The sequence below is a fragment of the Dromiciops gliroides genome, chromosome 2, assembly GCF_019393635.1.
Source record: "Dromiciops gliroides isolate mDroGli1 chromosome 2, mDroGli1.pri, whole genome shotgun sequence".
Taxonomy (NCBI): Eukaryota; Metazoa; Chordata; class Mammalia; order Microbiotheria; family Microbiotheriidae; genus Dromiciops; species Dromiciops gliroides.
In genome coordinates, this window is record NC_057862.1 from 122,937,393 (window position 1) to 122,959,983 (window position 22,591).

Genomic DNA, 22,591 nt, shown 5'->3' on the forward strand with positions numbered 1-22,591 from the left:
GAAAATTATGGAATTTTAGGACCCCAAAGACCTTCGGTCATCTATCATTTACAGGCAAAAGTAGCATAGGTCAGACACCTACCCATATAACCCTCTTCCCCTTGGCCCTGCCCCAGTGCCCCATCTCTATTTTCTTTTTTTGTTTGTTTGTTTGTTTGTTTTGTAGGGCAATGAGGGTTAAGTGACTTGCCCAAGGTCACACAGCTAGTAAGTGTCAAGTGTCTGAGGCTGGATTTGAACTCAGGTCCTTCTGAATCCAAGGCCAGTACTTTATCCACTGTGCCACCTAGCCGCCCCCCCCCCTCTATTTTCATACTCTCTTCTTTGGTGGACTATGGAATACAGAAGGTTATGAGGTGAAAAGTAGTCCTGAATATTTGAAGATCATGAAAAGGAGGTACCATTTCTATTTCATTTTCTATCTCAGCTTCACTGAAGTGTTATGCATACAGTATCATAATTGATTGGTAAATTAATTAATGGTGTTGTGGATGTTAAACATTCTCTGAGTTCAGAGCCTCAGAGACATACTGAGATGATGATAGCTGTCCAGGACTGTATAAAGAATCAATACTTGATCTGAGAAATAGAGCAGAGATCTCTGGGATCCCCTTGGAAAAGTATTCTCCACATGAGTAGAGAGGGCATTGCTAGCATTTTAAAAGGCAGTATGGTACAGTGGATAGAGACCTGAACTTGGAATCAGGAAGACCTAACTTCAAAACCCACTTCAGACCCTTATTAGCTATGTGACCCTGGACAAGTCACTTGCATTCTGTCTGCTTCAATTTCATGAGGGAGTTGGATTAGATGGGCTCTAAGGTCCCTTCCAGTTCTAAATCTATGATCCTTTGGTCTAGATAAAGATGTTTCCTAGGAGGCACAGGTTCATACTGACCTGAGAGTAATGAAGTATTTGTTGGAAAAAAATCTGTTTCCCACTCCGTCTGATTCTCAGGGACTGTGGTAACATCAAATTCTCTGAATTGGACTCCTGTCTCCTCTGGAGCCACCTGAGTTGGAATCAGTTCTTCATCAATGATGGGGGTCTGTGTGCCACCTTCTCCTTCCTCCAGAGAAGGTCCAGCTGAAATATCCAAGAGGAGATGGTGAGCGACTTGACCTCACAAGCAGGAAGCTTCTATCTCAGATTATTCAAGGGTTTACCCCAGGGGATCCATTTAGAACATAGTTCTTGGTCCCTGAAGAAACAGGGACAGACAAGGGAGAGATTCCTCTATAAATACTCACGTTGCACTTAGGCAACGATTCACCTGGACTTTGATGGAAAGGCAAGAAGAGCTGAGATAATAAGCTCAGTTTCACTCCTCCCTGCTTTTATCCCATCTCTGTCTATCTGTCTCTTTGTGCTGACTCTTCAGCTCAATTTTTAGGTTGTAGGAACATCTAACAGGTACATGACCTGGAGGGGCTATAGCGGCATGGGGGTTGAGGGAAGGGACTATAAAAAGAGTAATTCCTTAACATAAAGGGACCTTTCCTACTGCATCAGGGAAAACTAGGCAGTGTGAAGAGGGTGGCACAGTACCTTGGAAACAGAAAGCATGGTGCCGGGACAGGGGATCAGGAAAGCCAGTCTGGTTGGAGTACAGGTAGACAGTTCTAACACCTGGCTTGTCCCCACCACATGCAGAGCGGGGGGTGATGATAGGGTAGCGGACGCTGCCATCTGCCAGCCAGCCAGCATGGCATTTGTCTAGGCCCCGGCGCCAGGCAGCATAAAGCTGCCCTGTAGAAGCCAGGGTGGCATTGTGATCTTCACAGTATTCTTGGGCTTCTTGGAAGGTGAACAGCTCCAGTCGAGTGGCAAAGAACACCTCACCTATTGGGAACATACAATTAGATTAAATTGCTCTCAGAGCCAAACACCCTGTCTAGTGGCACCCTGCCCCCCCATACCTCACCTAGGTTCTTCCAGACATTTTCACACAAACATACACACATATTCAAAGGGTCATCACACCCTGCTTCACACATCCACTTATGATTTATACAGAGTGTGGCTCCAAACTACCCCAGCACTGTGGAGAACCACTAGGGGTGGAAGACCCAGAGTCTTAGAGAGTAGGTTGGGGCCACTTGCCCATGGCCACGCAACTAGTATGTGTCAGAGGCAGGACATGAACCCAGATCTCTCCAATTCCTACATCCTACTGCATCTCTTAAAGGACACATTCTCTTATGACGAGAAGCATTTTCCTCATTGGACGTTATGTAAGTGCTGCACACAAGTGCAACATATAATGGAACTCTTTTAGGCCAATTAGCAATGCACGCATGAACATGGGCAGAGAATGGATTGATGCTGATGATTTTCTTTTCTCTTGGTCTATAGTTCCTGCCCTGGAGTCAACACCCTCCCTTGTTTTATACTGGGGAAGTGAGAGATGGAGAAAGAGACAGAAAGATAGAGGAAAAAGATTTAAAGACAGAGAAAATGAGAGAAATACAGTGAGGGACATAGAGAGACATCGAGACAGTGAGATATAGAGAAAGAGATAGAGAAAGAGACAGAAAGATAGAGGAAAAAGATTTAAAGACAGAGAAAATGAGAGAAATACAGTGAGGGACATAGAGAGACATCGAGACAGTGAGAGATAGAGAAAGAGATAGAGAAAGAGACAGAAAGATAGAGGAAAAAGATTTAAAGACAGAGAAAATGAGAGAAATACAGTGAGGGACATAGAGAGACATCGAGACAGTGAGAGATAGAGAAAGAGATAGAGAAAGAGACAGAAACAGAAACAGAGAGAAAGAGCATAAGGGAGAGAAGGGAAGAGAGAGTAAGACAGACAGACAGAGGCAGATACAGAGATAGACAGAATATGGTGGTCTAAGAGAGAGATCAGTCCACTTTTTTCCCCACTTAGATCTTTTCTGACTCAGAAAGAGGTGTAGGAAGGACAAATGGTACTTCTGGGCTATTTGCCCATTGTTAAGAAGCTCCATCCCCAATTCCTCATGCTGATCCCTCAAACCATACAGACCAGAACTTTGGGGATATTGATTTCATACCCAGCAGCCAGTCTACATAGCAGTATACATCATAGGTTTCTGATGCAGGGCGCAGGCCATAGCTCCTGACCCCTGGGCTGCTGTCCTTATCTCCGACACACTGGGTCCGGGGACTCACAATGGGGTATCTGCAAAGGAGACAGTGAAAACATGCTTAGCTCCAGGCAGTAGGAGATGGGGTTTTTGAAGCTGAGGATATCAGTCACTTACGGACTTAGGGGATGAATGTCTTTGGCTCCTCTAATGGAAACAAGATAAATAATCCTGGACCTAGGACTTGTGAGCACAGAGCAACACCTAGCTTTGGTAAAATATCAGCGTTATCATTAACTTTAGTGTCAGTTGTGAGGATGGGTTTGGTGGCTTCATAGATGACCCCTGATTATTGGTAATTATTGATTGGGAATCAAAATCACCAACTGAGCAGGAAAGGATTAAGAATGACCAGGGCAGTTATCCAGAGAAAAAGCAGTAGGAAAGGAAATAACTTCTCCCCATCTACTCAGTACTTTTGGAGAAATAAATTGTGAAGACTGGGTGAAAACCTTATATTAAAGAAAAACCCATTTTCCATTTTTGTCCTGATTGTCCTCTGTTTTTTTTTTTCCCTCTTGGCTGTGGAGAGAAATCAATAGCTATAACTTGAATCCCAACCCTGGACTCCTAAGAGGCTGTAACAATGTCTCTTGAACTCATTTCCTTTGGCCAAATTCAGCTGTACCAAGAACGGAGATCACCATGGCTGGAAAAGGGCCTAGGAGTGTTTCATTGGTAGAGCTACCCCCAGGAATGGGCTGCCCTAGAACAAACTGTTCAAGTAGAGTGTCAGAGGACCACTTTTTCCAGATGCTGTAGAGATCATAGGGGCACTGGCATGGAGATGCAAGAGAACAGAGAGGTCATTTAATTCAACCCCCTCATTTTACATTTGTCCTTGAGAAGTGAAGTGACACATTCCAGGATTCCTGATCGTAAGACCATAGCTCCAGAACCAGAAGGGACCACAGAGGGCACTTAATCCAACGGCCACATTTTAATAGATGAGGAAACTGAAGGTCAGAGAGGTCTCATGACTTGCCTGAGGACTCCTGCTCAGATATAGGTTGGCCTAGATCTTGGAGGGTCTTTCTAGCTTGGAGATTCTGTGACTTCTATCTGAAAAGCTAAGGGGAAAAGGGAGGCCCTGCCTCTGGGGCTCACCTGACTGTCTGGTCCTGCAGCCAGCCAGCGTCACATTGCTCGTAGCCGGCCTCATAGGATGCCTGTAACTGTTCAGGTGTAGCAATGACAGCTCCCGTGGCCCTGCAGGCTTGTTGGGCCTCTTCATAGGTGAGAGAGTATCTGGTGGAACCTGGACGGTAGTGGAACACAACTCCTTGGGAGAAAGAGAAGAAAAAACAGGAAAAGTCAGCCTCGGCCTCAGCTTGGGTGGGGGAAGGTGGTGGTGGTAGGGATGTAGACTGAGGCTTCTCTTCAGTCAGCCTGGCTATGCTGAAAGCATACTTCCCACTTCTACTCCAAAGCCCCAACATCCCAAATCAGTTTTATTATCGTGTCTTGCCTCCTTATGGGTAGGTAACCAGTACTCCACTGGTAGATTCCCTGTGTCAGTAGAAGTGAGAAAGGCCTCCAGCACATTGGGTGGGTTTCCTGTGGTATATTTATGGGGGGACATGGGAAAGAATCCCTTAGAATGGGCAGACATGGAGGGGTTATAATCTCAATCACTGGAGAGAACTCTTAAGTCAATGAGATAATTTATCCCTCTTGAGTTTTTGAATATTTGAATATCAATTCTTTATTGCCAGATTCATCGATCCACTATTTTTATCTGCCTAGTAGCATATAGTCTTTGCTGATGCTTCCACAGCGGTATTGACCTTCTTAAATCTTGACCTAAAAGGACTGGGCCTAATTCTCTTAATGTAGAACCTGTTTATAGGGACATTGAAAGTTGATTCTAAATAAATAATCATAGTCCATCTGTTGGTGCCAGGCCTTGTGATGGCTATCCAGTGCACTGGGAGGTATTTCTAGGCTTTCTTGGAAGCCTGATACTAGCAGACTATCCAAAAACTCTCTAAGTTCCCTCAAAACTACAATCAAGTTAGTATAAATGATTTGGAGGAGGTGTGGCTATGTAAGGATATCTAATAATGGCAAATCTTGCTTATCTCCCACCTCTAGACCCTTAACTAGGGAAGGGGAACTGGTTTTCAATCAATCAGTCAGTCTGTAAACTTTTATTGAGCTAAGATTTAGAGACTGACACCCCCAAATTAGAAATTTTGTCCAATAGAGAAAAGTTTGGGAGTGAATAGAGATTTAAAGAGCAATATTCAAGTGGTAGAGGAAGAAGGGAGATTGGGGAGTGGGCCTCACCTAGGATGCAGCCTGGGTGGGGAGAAAGCAAGATCCAGACAACTGAAGTTGCCACACTACTGAAAGTCCAATTGTTGAGGAAACTCTCATGAAACTGGGGTTGGCAGAAGGGAGCTGGTTGGATGAGAGTGAGATGGAGAAGGGAGGAAGCACTCATGGGAAAGTGCTATGAGTACCCTTTAAATATGTCATCCAGGGGCAAAGGATGCTTATCACAGTGCCTGACACATAGTAGGTGCTTAATAAACATTTCCTGGCTGACTGAATGACTGAAGACCAACTACCCAACTCTAGTTGGGGATCTGGCACTGGGAGACAGGCAGTTGTGTCCCACAGATCGTGAGCCTGAGGTTGCTAAGAGAAGACTGAAGAAAAGCGTGACGTTCTGCTTCTATAGGCATTTTTGAATCCCTAGAAGTTTAGCTAAAAGCACTTTTAGTCTGACTGCCTCCTCTTACATCTGGAGTGACTGCAGCTCTGAGAAGTTGTGATTTGACCAGGGAATAGACAGGGCAGGAACTTGGGTCTCCTACCTCCCAGTCCCATGTTCTTTCCATTGTACATTATATTGTGCATAGCACTGTGAATTGCCTGGTGACTTACCTGTTGGTGAGAGCGGTCGCTCAGGGACAGCAGCAACACCTGGAACAACTGTCACTGGTGCAATCAAGTCCTCTCCTGTGAAAGCTATGGCTGGTTCCAGCTCAGGGGTGGCAGTGGCAACCCCCTCTGTGACTTCACTGGGGAAAAGAGCATGGTGGGAAGGGGCAGTGACCTCTGGAAGGAAGCCCCATGGTCTGGTGGCCTTGTCAGTTTCATTTTCCATTTCTGGGAAGCCTGTGCCACCCAGTGTCCAAGTGAAGGCCTCCTCAGCCTCAAGCCCAGTAGGAGTGATGACATTCTCTGAGGTGATGATGCTTCCTCGGGACTCCTGCTTGGTGACATTTTGGGGCAGCTGCAGTTCCACATCAGGCTGAGTGACCGTCTGAACAGTGATCTCCCCTTCACTGCTCACATCCTCTGTAAAATTTTCTGGTATGATCTCAATAAAGTCCCCTCCTAGGGTAGAAAGCAAAGGCCAATGGAAAATCAGGGAAGTGGGTCTGTTCAAAGTCTCCCTCATCTCCCCCTTCCTTTGCCAGTCTCATCTGGCTCATCCAAGGTGGACACGGGGACAGGTTGAGTGGGCCCCATATCTGGAATTATCAACAATCCGCATTGTACCTGGCATTTATCTCTTAGATGTTGGTTTTAATGTTTGGGCAGTGCCATTTATGTGCTAGTGGAGTGAGTGAAGACACCATATGATAGCCCCACATTTGCATACAAGTGGCATCTGCTGGGTCATGTATGGCATGCTGCTCAGAGACAGATTATCTCTGCTGGAAAATTCTTAGGATATCAGAACTTTGGAAGACCGCTCATTTCCTCTTATTTATGTGGCATTTTATGGTTTTTACATTCATTGACATCTCACTGAAATACATTTATCCATAGAAGATGACAAGAAATCAATAAAGTAGGTATTTCCAATGCCTCAATGGATAGGACTAAAATAAAAACGTTGCAACTGGAAGGACCATTAGATATCACTTAATCTATTCCTTTTATTTCTACATATATGGACAAAGGCTTGGAGAGATTAAGAGGCACAGTGACACAGTTCAAAGGGCACTAGATAGGTGTTCTTAATCTGGGGATTCTGGACCATCAGGGGGTTCATGGACCTGGATGGGAATAGCTTTATTTTTACTATTTTCACTAACTTTTGATTGCCTTTGTAATACCATGAATCTTATTCTATACATGATTCTGAAATAAAATCCATAAACTTCTCCAGAAGAGGTTGATGACACAAGAATGGTTAAGAATCCTTATTTTAAGGAGATTATCAGTTGGAACCAATGCTCTGCCACTAACTAGCATCGTAATCTTTGGTGGATCATTTAACTCTTCTGTGCCTTAGTTTCCTCATTTATAAAAAAAGGGGACAAGAACTCTGAACCCCAAATATATGAGGTAATTTTTAAGGATCAAATGAGATAATATATGTAAAAGTGACTTCAAATTAAATATTACTATTATTAGTGAGGCAGCCATTGTGTCATATAGAAAGCTGGTCCTGGAGTCCAAAAGCCTGGAGTTTAAATCTTGCCTCTGAAACCAATGGGCCTTGTCACCCTAGGAAAATCAGTCAACCCCTTGGTGCATATAGTTACTATCCCCTATTACTAATATTAATTAAAATGCTAATAATAATGATGCCCACGGTCACAAAGCTACAGAACTGCAGTTAGAACTCGGGTCTTTCATCTCCCTGTCTGGTGATCTTTCCACTTGAAACAAGGTATAGATAAAATTCAACGATGAACTCTTACTGTCCCTAACTGGCACCCCAAATCCCAAATTTGAGCTACGTTGTGGGTCATGGAGCAAATGCTGAAATACCCTTGGGAACTGTGTAATCTTGGCTACACTCTCTTTTTGCTCTTGGTTACCACTGCATGGAGGGTTTCTCCTTTGATACTAGGATCATAGGACATAGGGGCCTATAGTCAAGGCTATGAGATATAGGCTAGGGGCAGCTAGGTGGTACAGTAGATAAAGTACCAGCCCTTTATTCAGGAGGACCTGAGTTCAAATCTGACCTCAGACACTTGACACTAGCTGTGTGACCCTGGGCAAATCACTTAACCCTCATTGCCCTGCCAGAGAGAGAGAAAGAGAGAGGGGGGGGGAGGGGCTAAAATTTTCTGGAGGATATAGTGGTATGGTAGAATAGATAGAATGCTAGACTTGGCATTGGAAGGCTCAAATTCCACCTTTGGCATTTCCTAGCTATGTGATTCTAAGCAAATCATTTAACCATTCTGAACCTCAGTTTCCTCATCTGTAAAATGGGAATAAAAACCCTATAGGACCTACCTCCTATGGTTTTTGTGAGGTTCAAAGGACCTAATGCATGTAAAGAGCCATGTAAATCTGTGATCTCCTGTGACATGGATGTGTAAGAGAAATCTTTATATAAGGTTGGGTGCTTTCTAGAGTATGTATCCTCCACTGGTTGGGATCAGGAAGGCAGAGATTGGGTACCATTCACAGGTGATAGGATTGTTTTACAACGATGAGCATAGCTGGGTCTCTTGAATTTAGTGGCCTTTAGTTTTAGAAGAACATTATTCATTTTTCTGGAAACCAGGCTTAGTCCCACGGCTAAGGTTAGAATGTTCCATCCCTAGCTCTCTAAAGAAAATCTGGGTTTTTTTTTTTTTCATTCAGGGTATTCCTCTAGCAACAGGGGACTCAGTAGTTAATTAGGTCTGGTTCTGAACTTTTGTTGGCTACCTCTCTGAATTGGTTAAACTGAAGACACTTCCCCCTTGCTGGTCTGCACTGCCCCTCAGCGTTGACATGGTAGAGCTGCAACACCTCTCCCTTTCTTGTTCTGTTTCGAATTGGAGCGTGGGGAGACAACCACCCCTCGTCACTAGAGTAAGAATGATCGGGCCCCATGGCATGCAGAGGTGAAAAACAGGATAGGTGCACCTTTCTCTGCCCACAGAAGATTGTCCGGAGGTGCCCACTACAGAGTCAGGGCTGTGGGGTGTCGAGTGGGTTGGTTTTTCTGGGGAATTTAAGAGAGGCAGATAAGGGCAAAAAGGTTTGTGTGTCTTGGATCAAGCAGTCTTGTATTTAGTGGTGAAAGGTCAGTGATTGTAGGGGAGAGAGCATTCAAGGCTGGGAGCCATGAAGCTGCAGCTTTGCTTGGTCCTGAGTCTCTCTGTCCTTTGTATTGTCACTATGGTTTAGATTGGATCTGACTACAGCCTTTCAGTTCAATTCAATTCAATTGACTTGTTCAGTCTCTTCAGGCTTCTGGGACACTTTGTGACCCTATTTGGGGTTGTCTTAGCAGAGATCCTGGAGTGGTTTGCTATTTCCTTTTCCAGCTCATTTTACAAATGAAGAAACTGAGGCAAACTGGGTGAAGTGACTTGCCCAGGGTCACACAGTTATTAAGTGTCTGAGGCCAAATTTGAACTCAGATCTTCCTGACTCCTGACCTGGTTCTCTATCTAGTGCGGCTCCTAGTTTCCTGGTAGGTAGGTAGGTTTACCTGTCTAGATGCTACCAGCTGAGCTTACTCCTGATTCCATCCTCCTATAAGAAGGATGTATCTAAGGGGAGATGGTACAGCTGGAAATGATCTTAGAGATCTTCTAGGTCAGCTCTATCATTTTACATATGAGGAAACTGAGGATCAGAGAGGACCAGTGATTTGTCCAAATTAATTCCACAAATTAGTGGCAGAAGAGAAATTAATACTTGTGTCTACTGATTTCCTCCCCAGTGTGAAGTAGACTGGTGTGTAGTGAGGGGAACTGAAGGTATGCGCATTTATTTGATTCGTGTGCTAAGCCTATACCACTTCTTTTCCTTCTCCCCAGGAAGTATTTGTTTTGTCCCCCACCCCAAACCCTGAAATTGCAAGAAACCTACCTGTGTAGCAGATGGCATCGTAGCGGGATGAGGGATCTGGGTAGCCCGTCTGATTGGCATGCCGGTACACAGTCCTTACCCCTAGGAGGTTGCCTCCGCAATTGGGGCGCGCCTTGGAGATGGGGTATCGGACACTGCGGTCAGCCAGCCAGCCAGCACTGCACATGTCCATTCCACTCTGCCAGGCTAGGTACAGCTGCCCTGTGGTTGCCAGCCGGGCTCCCAGGCGCCGACACTCATCTGCTGCCTCATCAAAGGTGAATTTGTCCGGGGATGTAGAATAAAAGACTTCTCCTAGAAAGCACATGTCAACTAATGTGAGCATGTCCCCCTCTCTGATATGACCTTGCCAAAATCCCTGGTTCTCTAGGTGCCCAAAGTCTCAATTTTCTAGGCCCCCCCCCAATTCTCCTAAAGCCACATTTTTTTTTTCTCCAGGTGCTAAGAATTTCAGACTCCTCTTTATCCATTACTCACATTCCTAGGCCCTCATTTTAGTAGGTCTTTGAAAGACTCAAACCTTGGCCAGCAACCCAAAGAGCCAGCTCCCACAGATTTGAGGCTCCTGATCTCCAGTCCTTTGGTTAGGCCAACATCAAGAAAACAGAGAAAGTCAAAGAAAGAGTAGCTAAAATGACAAAGTGCTGGTTGAAAGCAAAGCTGGCTGTATCTGTGGGCAGAGTAGGTGTGATATGAAGGGTAACAGGAAGGCTCTGCTGCCTAAATATATCTCTTCTGCTAGCCTCTTTCTAGTACATGAATTCCCATGCCTGGAAATGAATTCCTGAGCTCCTTTTAAAGTAGAAATTATCCTGGGAGTCAAGTATAGTAAATAAAGGATGAACCCAATGACCTCTGAGGTCTCTTCCAAATAAGATGCTGTTCATGCAATGCCTGCCACCCCAGTATAAACAAGTTTATCAGTTCTTTTCTCTAAGGCAAGAGGACGGATGTGAAAGTACTGGGTACCTGGATTGGAGTTTGCAGGAGTACCCTCCCAAAAGGGTAGGAATTGGCTAGTGAAGGGAATGCATGTCTACTTCAGTTAGAACCATAGCTTACCACATTTTCCCAGCCAAGCCTGAGAATTATGCAGTTATTCCCAAACTTCCTTGTCCCCATTCCAATTCATGCCAAGGTCATAGACCTTAAAGTAATTTATATTGCTTAAGTAAGGCCCAGGCTGAGGAAGTGTTACTACCTGAGTATAAGCATGAAAATGGGGAGTTAGCTCTTCTGAGATGGAGTTGGGAGCATTTACTGGGACAGGAGGAAATTCTGGTTCAGGAACATATATTATGACCACAAAGCAGGAGGGGTGAATTCTCTGGGTGGGAGGGCACTAGGCAAAGTATTAAGGGAGAGCCGGCTATGCTGCTTATTTCATACCTTGCTAGAAAAACAGAACAGGATAGATTACCCCATAGACCCCTGGGTAAATGCCCGTCTATTTTGTGGAACAAATGGATCTTTCTCTGATAGGCAATGGCCCTGGTCCTCAGACACACTTACCTTCCATGTCCTCTGCAAAGCAGTATACATCATAGGTCTCATTGGTATCTCGAATACCATAGGTCCTCACTCCAGGGAATTCATCCTTGTCTCCATAGCAACCCTCCCGGGGGCTGTGGATAGGGTACCTAACAGAAACAGAGTGAGAGGGTGTAGAAGACAGGATGAGAGGGGGATCAGCTACAGGCTGGAAAGACCCTGCCTGGGAATATATGTACATGTATCAATGTAGCTGCAGATCTGCAGTTCAGTGGGGTCAAACAAAAATGGGGGGCACTAACCTATACAGAAGGATCCTTGTGGGCCACATAGTTTTTGTTTGTTTTTGTTTTGTTTTGCAGGGCAATGAGGGTTAGGTGACTTGCCCAGGGTCACACAGCTAGTAAATGTCAAGGGTCTGAGGTCAGACTTGAACTCAGGTCTTCCTGAATCCAGGGCTGGTGCTTTATCCACTGAGCCACCTAGCTGCCCCCTACATAGTTTTAAAATGGAATATTATTTATGTCTTATTGAATTTTTATTTATTTAAAAATATTTCCCAATTATACTTTAATCTGGTTCAGGCCACATTCAGCAGTCTTGTGGATTGCATGTGGCCCGAGGGCTGCATATTTGACAACTCTGGTATAATAGTTTACCTGTTTATTCAACTATTTTTTAATATTTGTATTTTTTTTAAAAGTATTTGGGGGGTAGCTAGGTGGCACAGTGGATAAAGCACTGGCCCTGGATTCAGGAGTACCTGAGTTCAAATCCAGCCTCAGACACTTGACACTTACTAGCTATGTGACCCTGGGCAAGTCACTTAACCCCCATTGCCCCGCAAAAACAAAACAAAAAAAACAAAAACAAAAAAAAGTATTTGGGAGGCAGTTAGGTGACGGTGACCAAAGTGTTAGACCTTGAAGCCAGGAAGATTCAAGCTCAAATTCTTCCTCAGACACTTATTAGTTATTTGGCTCTGGGAAAATAACTAGACCTCGGTGAGCCTCAGTTCCCTCATCTGAAAAATGGGGATAATAATAGTACCTACCTCACAGAGGTGTTGTGATGATAAAATGAGATAAGTGCTTTGCACACCTGAAAGCACTATAGAAATATTAGCTCTTACTATCTGGTCTTCTTGCCTTCTCTGTCTGCTTTGTTCCAACTGGACTGTGAGCTCCTCTAGGGTCAGAATACTGCCTCTTACCACTCTTTATTGCTATGTATTGCTGCTAATGCAGCAGTATTCACTCTCGGGGTGTTTGAGAAATTTTATTTGAATTTACTAAATGCTCACTAAGAACAGTACTTGAATCTAGCATCTCTAAGATAAAATAATAGTTGGGTTGTTTTTTTTTAAGGAGGGTCTGGACCTATGATTCCACCTGTGTAGGGTATTTTTGGTATGGAAATGTCTTCCACCAATGTAGATCAATAACCTGCAGCTATCATTATAACTCTGCAGTTATAACTCAACTCTAGCTGATTCCTGTAGAGGATTAGTTGAGGCACAGAAAGGTTAAATGTCTGCTCCTGTCCCACATCTAGAGTATATCAGTGGCAGAATGTAAACCCAGGCCTTCCAAATTCCAAGAAATGCCTTCTCTCTAGTATAATATACTTATTAAATATGTACAATGCCCTCAGCACTGTGCTAGACAAGGTGTTCTCCCAACTTTCTCTTCTATCCCCATTTCCCAGTCCCTAAATCTATGCCCTCTCTCCTCTTCTTCTCTATGACCTCATTTTGATCCTGCAGTGAAAAGCCTACCTGACGGTTTGGTCAGCCAGCCAGCCAGCATCACACTGGTGGAAACCATCGTCATAGGCAGCCTGCAGCTGCTCAGGTGTGGCGATGACAGCACTATTCTGTATGCAAGCCTTCTGTGCATCCAGAAAATCCAGAGTGTAGCGAGTAGAGATCGCCCTATAATGGAACACGATGCCTGGAAAACACACGCGCACACACATGAGCATGTCAGCCTGAATCTCCGATGCCTGGCTCTCATCATGTTTGGAGGCTACCTCTTTGTTCTGGGGAAAAGGACTCTCAAAGTCTCTTAGAGAAATAAAAACGGCTCCAGGAGATTTCTCTTTATTTTTAGATTCTAAGATGGGGATTCTTTGCTTCTTTTTGCATCATGATTCCCTTGGGTAGCCTGGTGAAGCCAGTGGACCCCATCTCAGAATGTTTTTAAATGCATAAAATAAGATACATAGAACTTCAAAGGAAACTAATTATATTGAAATATGGGTTTGAAAATACATGTAATTTTAAAACTGAAGCTCAGGAATCCCAGGTTCTCTGTTCTATGGATCTTCAACTGGGATTATCTTTTGAGAAAGACATAGAATTGGTCTTATACCCTAGTTAGAACTTCCTGTCTTCTTGTCTTCTTTTGGGCAAAGCCTGGTGACCCTGAAGCTTGGTATATCGTAGTACCAGAAGCTTTGTTACCCAATAAAAATCTTATGTTCTCTTTGAGTTCATAAATAAAATAGACAGGTAATATGACTTTAGTCACTTACAGTGGCTTCTGGGGTTATCCCCGGGGTGGGGCAGCACTACATAGTAGAAAGAGTGCTAAACAAAGAACTGTTATTGTCGTTCAGTTGTGTCCCCATTTGAGATTTTCTTCTGTGTCCCCATTTGGGGTTTTCTTGGCAAAGATACTGAAATGGTTTGCCATTTCCCTCTCCAGCTCATTTTACAGATGAGGAAACTGAGGCAAACAGGGTTAAGTGACTTACCTAGGGTCACACATCCTAGTAAGTGTCTGAGGCCAGATTTGAACTCAGGAAGAGGAGTTTTCCTGACTCCAGGGCCTGCACTTTATCCACTGTGCAACCTAGTTGCCCTGACAAAGAATTAGGAGACTATTCTAATCACAACTCTGCTACTATCTTGCTAACATGCTATAACCTGCTATGTAACCCTAGCTAAGCCACTAGATCTTAGTCTCTTCATCTGTAAAATGGTAATGTTTCATGGTATTTTCTGAGGAATAAGCAAGAAAAAGGATATAAATGTACTTTTACAAGTATAAAACACGAGATATTATTATTGTTACTTCAGAGGATAAAATTGCTTCCTTTGGGCAAAGAAGGACAGGTCTTGAATACCCAGGGAAGTAAATGGGGAGAAAAAAGAAAGTATCTTGGAATAATTCTAGGATTGTAGGTGGGCCATAGAATCATAGGTTTAGAGCTAGAAAGGATCTTAGAGGCCTTAAAGTTCAATCCTCTCATGTTTCAAACATATGAAGAAATTGTTGTACAAGGAGATTAAGTGACTCGTTCAGGGTCACATGGCTAATATGTTTTTGAGGCAGGATTTGAATTCAGGTCCCCCCTGACTCCAACTTTAGTTCCTATTTAATATACCTCAGTTAGGATAGAGGGTTTCCATGGGGAGGAGGCATGGGTCCCTCACCTTTCACAATGACTTCCAGAGTAGCCTGACTGTCCTCGATGCCATGCATCACCTCACAACGGTAGATGCCTGAGTCGTTGGAGTGAAGGTTGTTGATCTCCAGGGTAGCATCACTGGGGATGGCAGGGTAGTTGGGCAATGAGATTTTGTCTTGGTAGGCACTGTTGACCCGCACACGACCCTCAGTGGCTACCAAAAGGACCACCTCCTTCTCCTTTGAGAGGCGGCTCCACTTGATCCGGGGAGAGAGTGGGGGTGTGGAAGGGGCTGTTGTCACAGGGTGCACAGGATCAATGAAATAGCAAGGGATGGTAAGAGAGTTCCCCAGGAGGACACGAAGGGGAGAAGGCTCTGGGATGCTCACACTCAGTGAGTTACCATGGTCTAGAAGAGGGAGAATGGGAGAAAGACAGGTCATTAGCACCTTAGGAACAAACTGACAAGTTCAGAACATTTAAGGAGTGTGTTACTCTAAATTAGAAGGAGCTTCCCCCCTCAGATTCACCAATGGGGTAATGCCTTTGAGTCTAGGGCAAAAACTTGGTGTGTTCTTGTTGCCCAATAGATTATTCTATTTATTGCCCTTTGCATCAGCTCTACAACTGAACTGAGAGGCATCCTTTTAAAATTCCCTGTAATAATGATTCGTGAGAAAATGAGGCACTGGGGAGTTCTGGTCAGTGAGCCTTCAGAATAGCATTATGGGGTTTAAAAAGATCCAGAGAAGGAAAATGTAAATATCAGAGACACCGGAGATCAAAGACTAGGAGATAGGGCTCTTTGCCTTGGAAAGACAAAGACTGAGAGAAAATCAAATCAAAGACCACAGAATCATAAATATTGTCAATAAGATGAACACAGACTTATTCAACAAATCCTAGGACACTAGAAATATCCCTTACTGCTTATAGAAGGTAGTTGGCAGATAAATAACATTTTGAACAATGAATAGTGGAATTATTCCTAACTTTTTGAGGCAAAAGGCATGAATACTAACTGCTAATTGAGACACCAATCAATCAGCTAGCATTTATTAAATGCTTACTATGTGGTAGACATTGTACTAGATGCTGGGGATAGAAATACAATAGTGAGAGAGTCCCTGCCCTCAGAGATCCTGCCTTCTAGTAGGGGGATAAAACACAAATAGGGGAGTGGTAACAAAGGAGGGGAGTTTTGGCTTACTTAGTCAGGGATTGTGAGTGGAATCAGAGGGTAGTAGATTTTCATGCCCTCTCCAGCAGTACTATGGTAGTTTTGATATAAGTAGTTGTAAAAAATTCATTGTTTTGTTGTTGTTGTTTTTAGTGAGGCAATTGGGGTTAAGTGACTTGCCCAGGGTCACACAGCTAGTAAGTGATAAATGTCTGAAGCCGGATTTGAACTCAGGTACTCCTGATTCCAGGGCCAGTGCTCTATCCACTGTACCACCTAGCTGCCCAAGAATTAATTGTTAATTGAGGTTTTTATGCCTCCGCGCGCACTGGCCTGGGGCTCCGCAAACTGCACGGTGCTCCATCCACTGGTTGTAGCCGTTGCCATGGCGCTGGCACCTCATGTCATCACCACTCGCTGATGCCTACATGGGTCTGGCAAAATTATAATGATTGGAAGCCTAGCGAGGGCAGTCATGTGACTGTCAGAGTGGCCATCCCATTGGCTGGGGCGGTATGGGGTTTTCTGGGATTGGGGGAGGGGAATTGGGCATTCTAGGTGGAAGCTGGAAGGCGACAGGCGTTCTGCTGCGTATTCTCAGCTGATTCCTGGGCGGTGGTATTTTCTCAGGTTGGATAATTTCCCTTTCCCATTTTATTTCCTTTCCCTTGATCCTACTGATCTTGTTTGTGTGTGGGTTTTTTTTTTTAAGTTCGTTCTTGTTAAAATAAATCCCGTTCTGTTTTGAGGGAGGCTGCCGGTCTCCTTCCTTGCCCCAGTGTTGTGGCAAGCTGCTTAGCTAACACTCCCCAATTAAAAATTGGTCCCCACATAGTGATGCCAGAACAAGAATAAGATGTGGAAGGAGGGAGGGAGAGGTGGTACAAATATGGTGATGGGACACATGGCAAGTTGCTTGAGATGGGTGGACCCTAGTGCCTTGGTTGGTGAAGGAACACTGCTCCTCTGACTGTGAATAACATTTCTTATGTTCTGATGAAAGAACAGAAGACAACTGCAAAGTCCAGAAAGTGATCAAAGTTCCCTCCTAATCTCAAGGAAAGGGTTTATGACACTGATTTACTCTGAGTAGTTGAAGTTTTGCCTGGATGTTGGATAATCCAATGGGGCTTTATGATGGTATCATAGGCTCTTAGAGTTAAAACAAACAAACCTCAGGGATCATCTTGTCTAAGCCCTCCCTGAATAAAGAATCCCTTCTACAATGTTCCTAATCATCATTTAGCCTCTGCTTAAACAGATACAGTGATGGGGAACTTACAACCTATTTGATTGATCATTTAGTGGGTTCCTTTCTACCTGTTTCATATAGTTTCCACACACCCCCCTCCTTTTTGGATTTATCTACACCTTTTTTTACCTTTCTCTTTTGATTTATCTATGTCTTATCTTTGTCTAGGCTCCATCTCTCTCCAGTTTAGCTTGTTAGAGCTATTGGTATGTACCAGTGGAAGTATTGGTGGTATTGTAGTTGTATCAGTGAAAAGGCGTCTGCCAAGATCTCTCTGAATGACATGAGATTACCCAAAATAGAGGCCAGTAGATGGTACTTCTGCTGTTGTTGTTCATCCTTTGTTCTTTAAGAGGACCAATGACGTCACAAGGATGATGACCTTTCCTTGCCACTCTCTTAACCCAAATCCTCTAACCAGGTAAAGTTATGTGCTATTACTGTGTCTTGTGTCTGTGCCAAGTACGGATCAAGAAGGAGGGAGTAGAAATCCATCTCCTCATTAGTACTCTTCATGTACTTTCTTTGAATAATTCTTACCTGCTTCTATGTTGTATCCCCTCAGTAGAATAAGGAAGCTATAATAATAAGTAGGGACTACTGGTTTTGTTTTGGTTCTGTATCTCCAAGGTCTAGGACAGTGTCTTGTACCCGGTGAGTGCTTAATAAGTGCATAGGGGGTTGTATTTGTACTCGTCAATGCTGAGCAGATGAGTGCAGGTAGCTTTTGAAAGGTTTCAATGTCTGGTATACAAGACCAAAGCACAGACCCAGGGCTTAACGAATGGATTCTTGGATTAGATGGTATTTATGGGTCCGTGATGATGCACACAAGAGCTCCTCCATACTTTGGTCTTTGGGCAGGGGCATGGTCAGAGAATGTCATTACCTGGTGGCCAGCCTTGTGCAGATAATGCTCTCTGAATCTGGCTAGGCTGGCTCATGGTCCTGTGACAAACATTTAATAGACTCATACTTGACATTTTTCCATCTGGATAAGTCCTGCCAGGACCAGCTCTCTGCTGATATAGTCTTTGAGAAGCTAAGATCACCTTGGCCCCTGAATCAAGCCTCTGGAGCACCTTATGGGAGGACTCAATCACTACTTACGAAGTTCAGGAATGCTGGAGCCTTACCTGGAACTTCCACAGAAATGGCTGCAGTGATGACTCGCAAACTCACCAACACTAAGAGTAAAGTGGTCATAATTTACCTGAAAGAGATAAAAAAAGAAACCCAGAATTTGGATGGTTAGCAAGGAGTGAAGCCAAGAAATAACAAGAAGACCCCCAGGGAAGATCCTCTAGGAAGACACTGTAAAGCCAGAGGTGATATAGTGGATAGAATGTTGGCCCACAAGTCAGGAAGACCTGAGTTCAAATTTGACCTCAGATATTTACTTAGTATATGATACTAGCCAAGTCACTTAAGTCGGCTTCAATTTCCTCATCTGTAAAATGGGAATGATAAGAACACCTACCTTTCAGGGTTAGTGTGAGGATCATAAGATAATATTTGTGAAGCACTTTGGATCTTAAAAAGTGCTATATAAATGCTAGTTGTAATTATAATTCCTTCAGAAAACCTAAGTTCAAATCTGGCCTCTGACACTTACTAGTTGGGTGACCCTGAGCAAGTCACTTAACCCTATTTGCCTCAGTTTTATCATCTGTAACATGAGAAGGAAGTTCAAAGTACTCCAGGATCTTTGCCAAGAAAACCCCAAAGAGGGTCATGAAGAGTTGGACATGACTGAAATAACCACAACAACTTTACAGAAGCTGAGGAAAGAAGGAAGGAGCTGAAGGACCTTTAAAGGCTAGGATTTCCTATTAAATGAAGATCAATCAAGTATAAGATCATAGATCTAACATTGGAAAAGTCATTTAGTCCCACTCCCTCATTTCACAGTTGAGGAAACTGAGACTCAGGGAAATTAAGTAACTGTCCTGAAGCCACATACCTAGTCAAGGGTCACGAATTGAACCTGGCCCACCTACTACAAAGCCAGTGTTCTTTCTCTGGTTTGATAGAGCCTCCAGTGTCTCATAAACTATAATGTTAAATCAAGCATAAAATAGAATTTAGCTATGTTCTTGCTAGAACTGCCTTCCAGTAGATGTCACTATTCACTTATCCATTAGCCACTGAAGAAACAGCTAATTTCTTGAAAAGAGCTTGTAGAGCTAACAACTTGTAGTTCTCCTTGACAGAAAGGCCCAGGAGGGGGCGCTGGGGGCAGCATAGTCATAAGGTGTAGCCCCCACACACCTCATGTCTGCTCATACTTAAATCATGGTTTTAACTTCAGCAATGGAAAATTTGGCCCACATAACTGCAATTATATTCCTTTAGACATCAGGGGATTCTGTTCCATTCAATTCAATCCAATCCATAAAAGCATTTACTTAGTGTCTTTTATGAATAAAGAACCAATGAAAGATTAAATACCCAGTGATCCTTGACTTTAAGGATCAGGTAAGATTATGTCCTTAACAGTTTAGTGGAAGGAGAAGACAGACACAAATAACTAAAAAAATTTAGAAAATAGTTAAGTGAATACTTCAATATCTTAAGAATGTTCACTTTAAGGAGCAGCCAAATGGTATATGATGAATTGGGTTCAAATCCTTCCTCTGCTGGTTACTACCTGTGTGACACAATCTCCTCTCGGGCTCAGTTTCCACATATGTAAAATGAAACTGTTGGATTAGATGGCCTCTGACATCCCTTTTTTCTCTATATCCAAGATCCATGTAAATGTTCCCTGCCTCATGCCCATCACAGTCCCTCCATCACTTTATTTTATTTTAAAAATAATTTACATTTTTATTATTGTGAATTTGGTAACCAACAAAACATGAAACATCTTATATCATTATGTACTGCTATTCTGTTGGCCATTTCTCCTTCTGAACCTCAATGATCCTCTTTTGTTTCTTCCTGCTACCCCCTGTATCACTGTTTCCTTTCTCCCAAATCTCCTTCCACCCCTAAAATAAAGAAAAAAACCCTTGTGACAAAGAAAACTAGTTAAGAAAAAGCAATACAAGCATTGGTCATGGAGATGGGGATTCTATGTCCTTCACCTTTTTGCCAGGTGGTCCTCACTACTTCAGAAGTTACTCTTTGTGAGTTGTGGTGGCTAAGAAAACCTATTCCTTGGTAGATGAAGCTGTGATGTTGAAGCTCTCTGAACTGACCTCGTCCATTTTTTTCCTTTGTTCTTGAGGAGGACTAATGACGTCAGGGTGATGTCCTGATATGCAAGTGAATTGGATTTAACTGAGGGAGGGCAGTGCAAAGTAACAAGCCTCACTCTCTCTTCCAGCATCATCTAGGTCCAGTGGCAAGATATGGATCGGGATGACTGGAGACAATAGCCTATCAATGATGGAAGGCAAAGCCTTTCCAGCTTGGTAGAACTGCTGGCATTCGTTGCTGTGGGGCAGGTAGGTGGTACAGTAGATAAAGTGCTGGGCCTTTAGTCAGGAAGACTCATCTTCCTGAGTTCAAATCTGACCTTAGACACTTACTAAAATATATGACCCTGGGAAAGTTACTTGATCCTGTTTGCCTCAGTTCTACAACTATAAAAAGACCTGGAGAAGGAAATGACAAACCACTCCAGAATCTTTGCCAAGAAAACCTTAAATGGGGTCATGAATAATCAGACACAATTGAGAATGACTAAACAACAACAACAAACAACAATGGCATTATTTGACAATTCAGTTCCCATGTGAAAGACACTGCACCAAGTCCTATGGAAGATACAAAAGTGGCCATGACAACTTCCGTGCCAGAAATGCAATAAGACAAAGGTTACCAAAATTAAAACAAAAAAACCCTCCAGACATGATAATATCTAAGAAACTGCCATGAACAGGGCATGATTGTCAAATTTTGACTGATTGGCGATTCTAAGGCTGACTTGAGTGAAGGCTTAAGTTTTTGGGAGAGGTCAAACAGAGTGTTCTGAAGTTTAAGGAGAGAGAAGGGTGATAAGATAAAATGGAGTCTGCGGCCCATTTTCATAAATTTTGAAGCTTGTAGGCGACAGGTGGTGAAGGGACATATCATGGAAACTGTTCCTCCAAAATACATGATTAGATGGATCCTTTTCTTTATTCCACCCCCCTTTTGCTTTGTGTGAAGTATCTTTTGCTAGTATCTGTTCATTAAAGCAGAAGTGTCAAACTCATGGGCCCTGGAACTACTCTGACTGCAGCCAACAAGATAAAAATATAATTGTGAAGTATTTAACAAAATAAATAAAAATATAATAGAACATAGATAATGTTAATATGTAGTTTTATAAGTTGATGTGCGGCCTGTAGGGGTCCTTATATATGGTTTAGTGGCTTGTTTCTATTCGACAACACTGCATCAAACCATGTACTGAGCAACTCCTATGTGAAAGGCACTGTTCAACAACCTATGGAAGGTTCACAGATGACCAGAGCTATACAATTTCTGCCATCTTGGAAAGTTGAGTCAATTCCAGAGCTCCAAAGAATACTACCTATCTCTCAATTCAATTCAACAAAAATTTATAAAAGGTCTACTATGTTCAAGGCTGTATGTTGTATACTGGAAATACCAAGAAGGAGGTAGCATTTAAAGTCAAAGGTTCAATCCCAGCTTTGCCACTCATTATTTGCATGACCTTGGGCAACTGATTTACGTCTCTTGGCCTCAGTTTCCTGACTTATAAAATGAGGAGTTGCTACTTGGTGGTCTAAGGTCCCTTCCTAAATCTATGATTCTATAAAGAAAAATGACAGTCTTTGCTTTTAAATAGTAGTAGTTTTAGGGGATGACATGTATAGAAATAGCTATAATACATCAGGTACATAAGAAAATCCAAACTGTGGTCTGAGAGGTTCAAGAAAGGAGAGATTGCTTTAAAGACCAGAGGTACTTAGGGATGCCCTGATTTATGGAAGGAGATGGTACCTTAACTGAGCTTTGAAGAGGGGAATAATGGCAACTGGATAGGGGCAATCCATTCCAGAGTTGGAAGGCAGTATGCCCAGGCACAAGATGGAGGCTAGTGAATTGTCCAGTTAGGCTAGGTCTTATAAATGGAGGTTAAATACAGTTGGAAAGGTAGATAGAAGCCAGAGGAAGCAATATGTTGTAGTGTTGTAGTGTCTGCAAAAATGGGCATACTAATACTACCTATTTTGCAGGGGTCTTTGCTATATAAATATGATTTATTTTGTAGGAATGCTTGGAAGCTGGTGCTTTGCCCTTGTAATTTGGGGGGAGGTGCTGGTCATCACCCCTGCCATCTCCACTCCTTCCAAACCAGCTATCAATCCAGGACCAAA

General features: G+C 43.2%; 1 protein-coding gene across 1 annotated transcript in view; it reads right to left on the minus strand.

Annotated features, from left to right (window-relative positions):
- The window catches only part of ACAN (aggrecan), a 94,625-nt gene that overhangs the window by 26,650 nt on the left and 45,384 nt on the right, over window positions 1–22,591 (minus strand). The window contains exons 2-11 of the mRNA XM_043980520.1: window positions 18,392–18,468; window positions 14,849–15,232; window positions 13,187–13,361; window positions 11,431–11,558; window positions 9,919–10,212; window positions 6,022–6,477; window positions 4,237–4,411; window positions 3,037–3,164; window positions 1,550–1,843; window positions 899–1,087 (exon numbers count right to left, since the gene is read on the minus strand). Coding sequence (XP_043836455.1) covers window positions 899–1,087; window positions 1,550–1,843; window positions 3,037–3,164; window positions 4,237–4,411; window positions 6,022–6,477; window positions 9,919–10,212; window positions 11,431–11,558; window positions 13,187–13,361; window positions 14,849–15,232; window positions 18,392–18,461 — 2,293 coding nt within the window. The 5' untranslated portion in view covers window positions 18,462–18,468. The remainder of the gene's footprint in view (window positions 1–898; window positions 1,088–1,549; window positions 1,844–3,036; window positions 3,165–4,236; window positions 4,412–6,021; window positions 6,478–9,918; window positions 10,213–11,430; window positions 11,559–13,186; window positions 13,362–14,848; window positions 15,233–18,391; window positions 18,469–22,591) is intronic.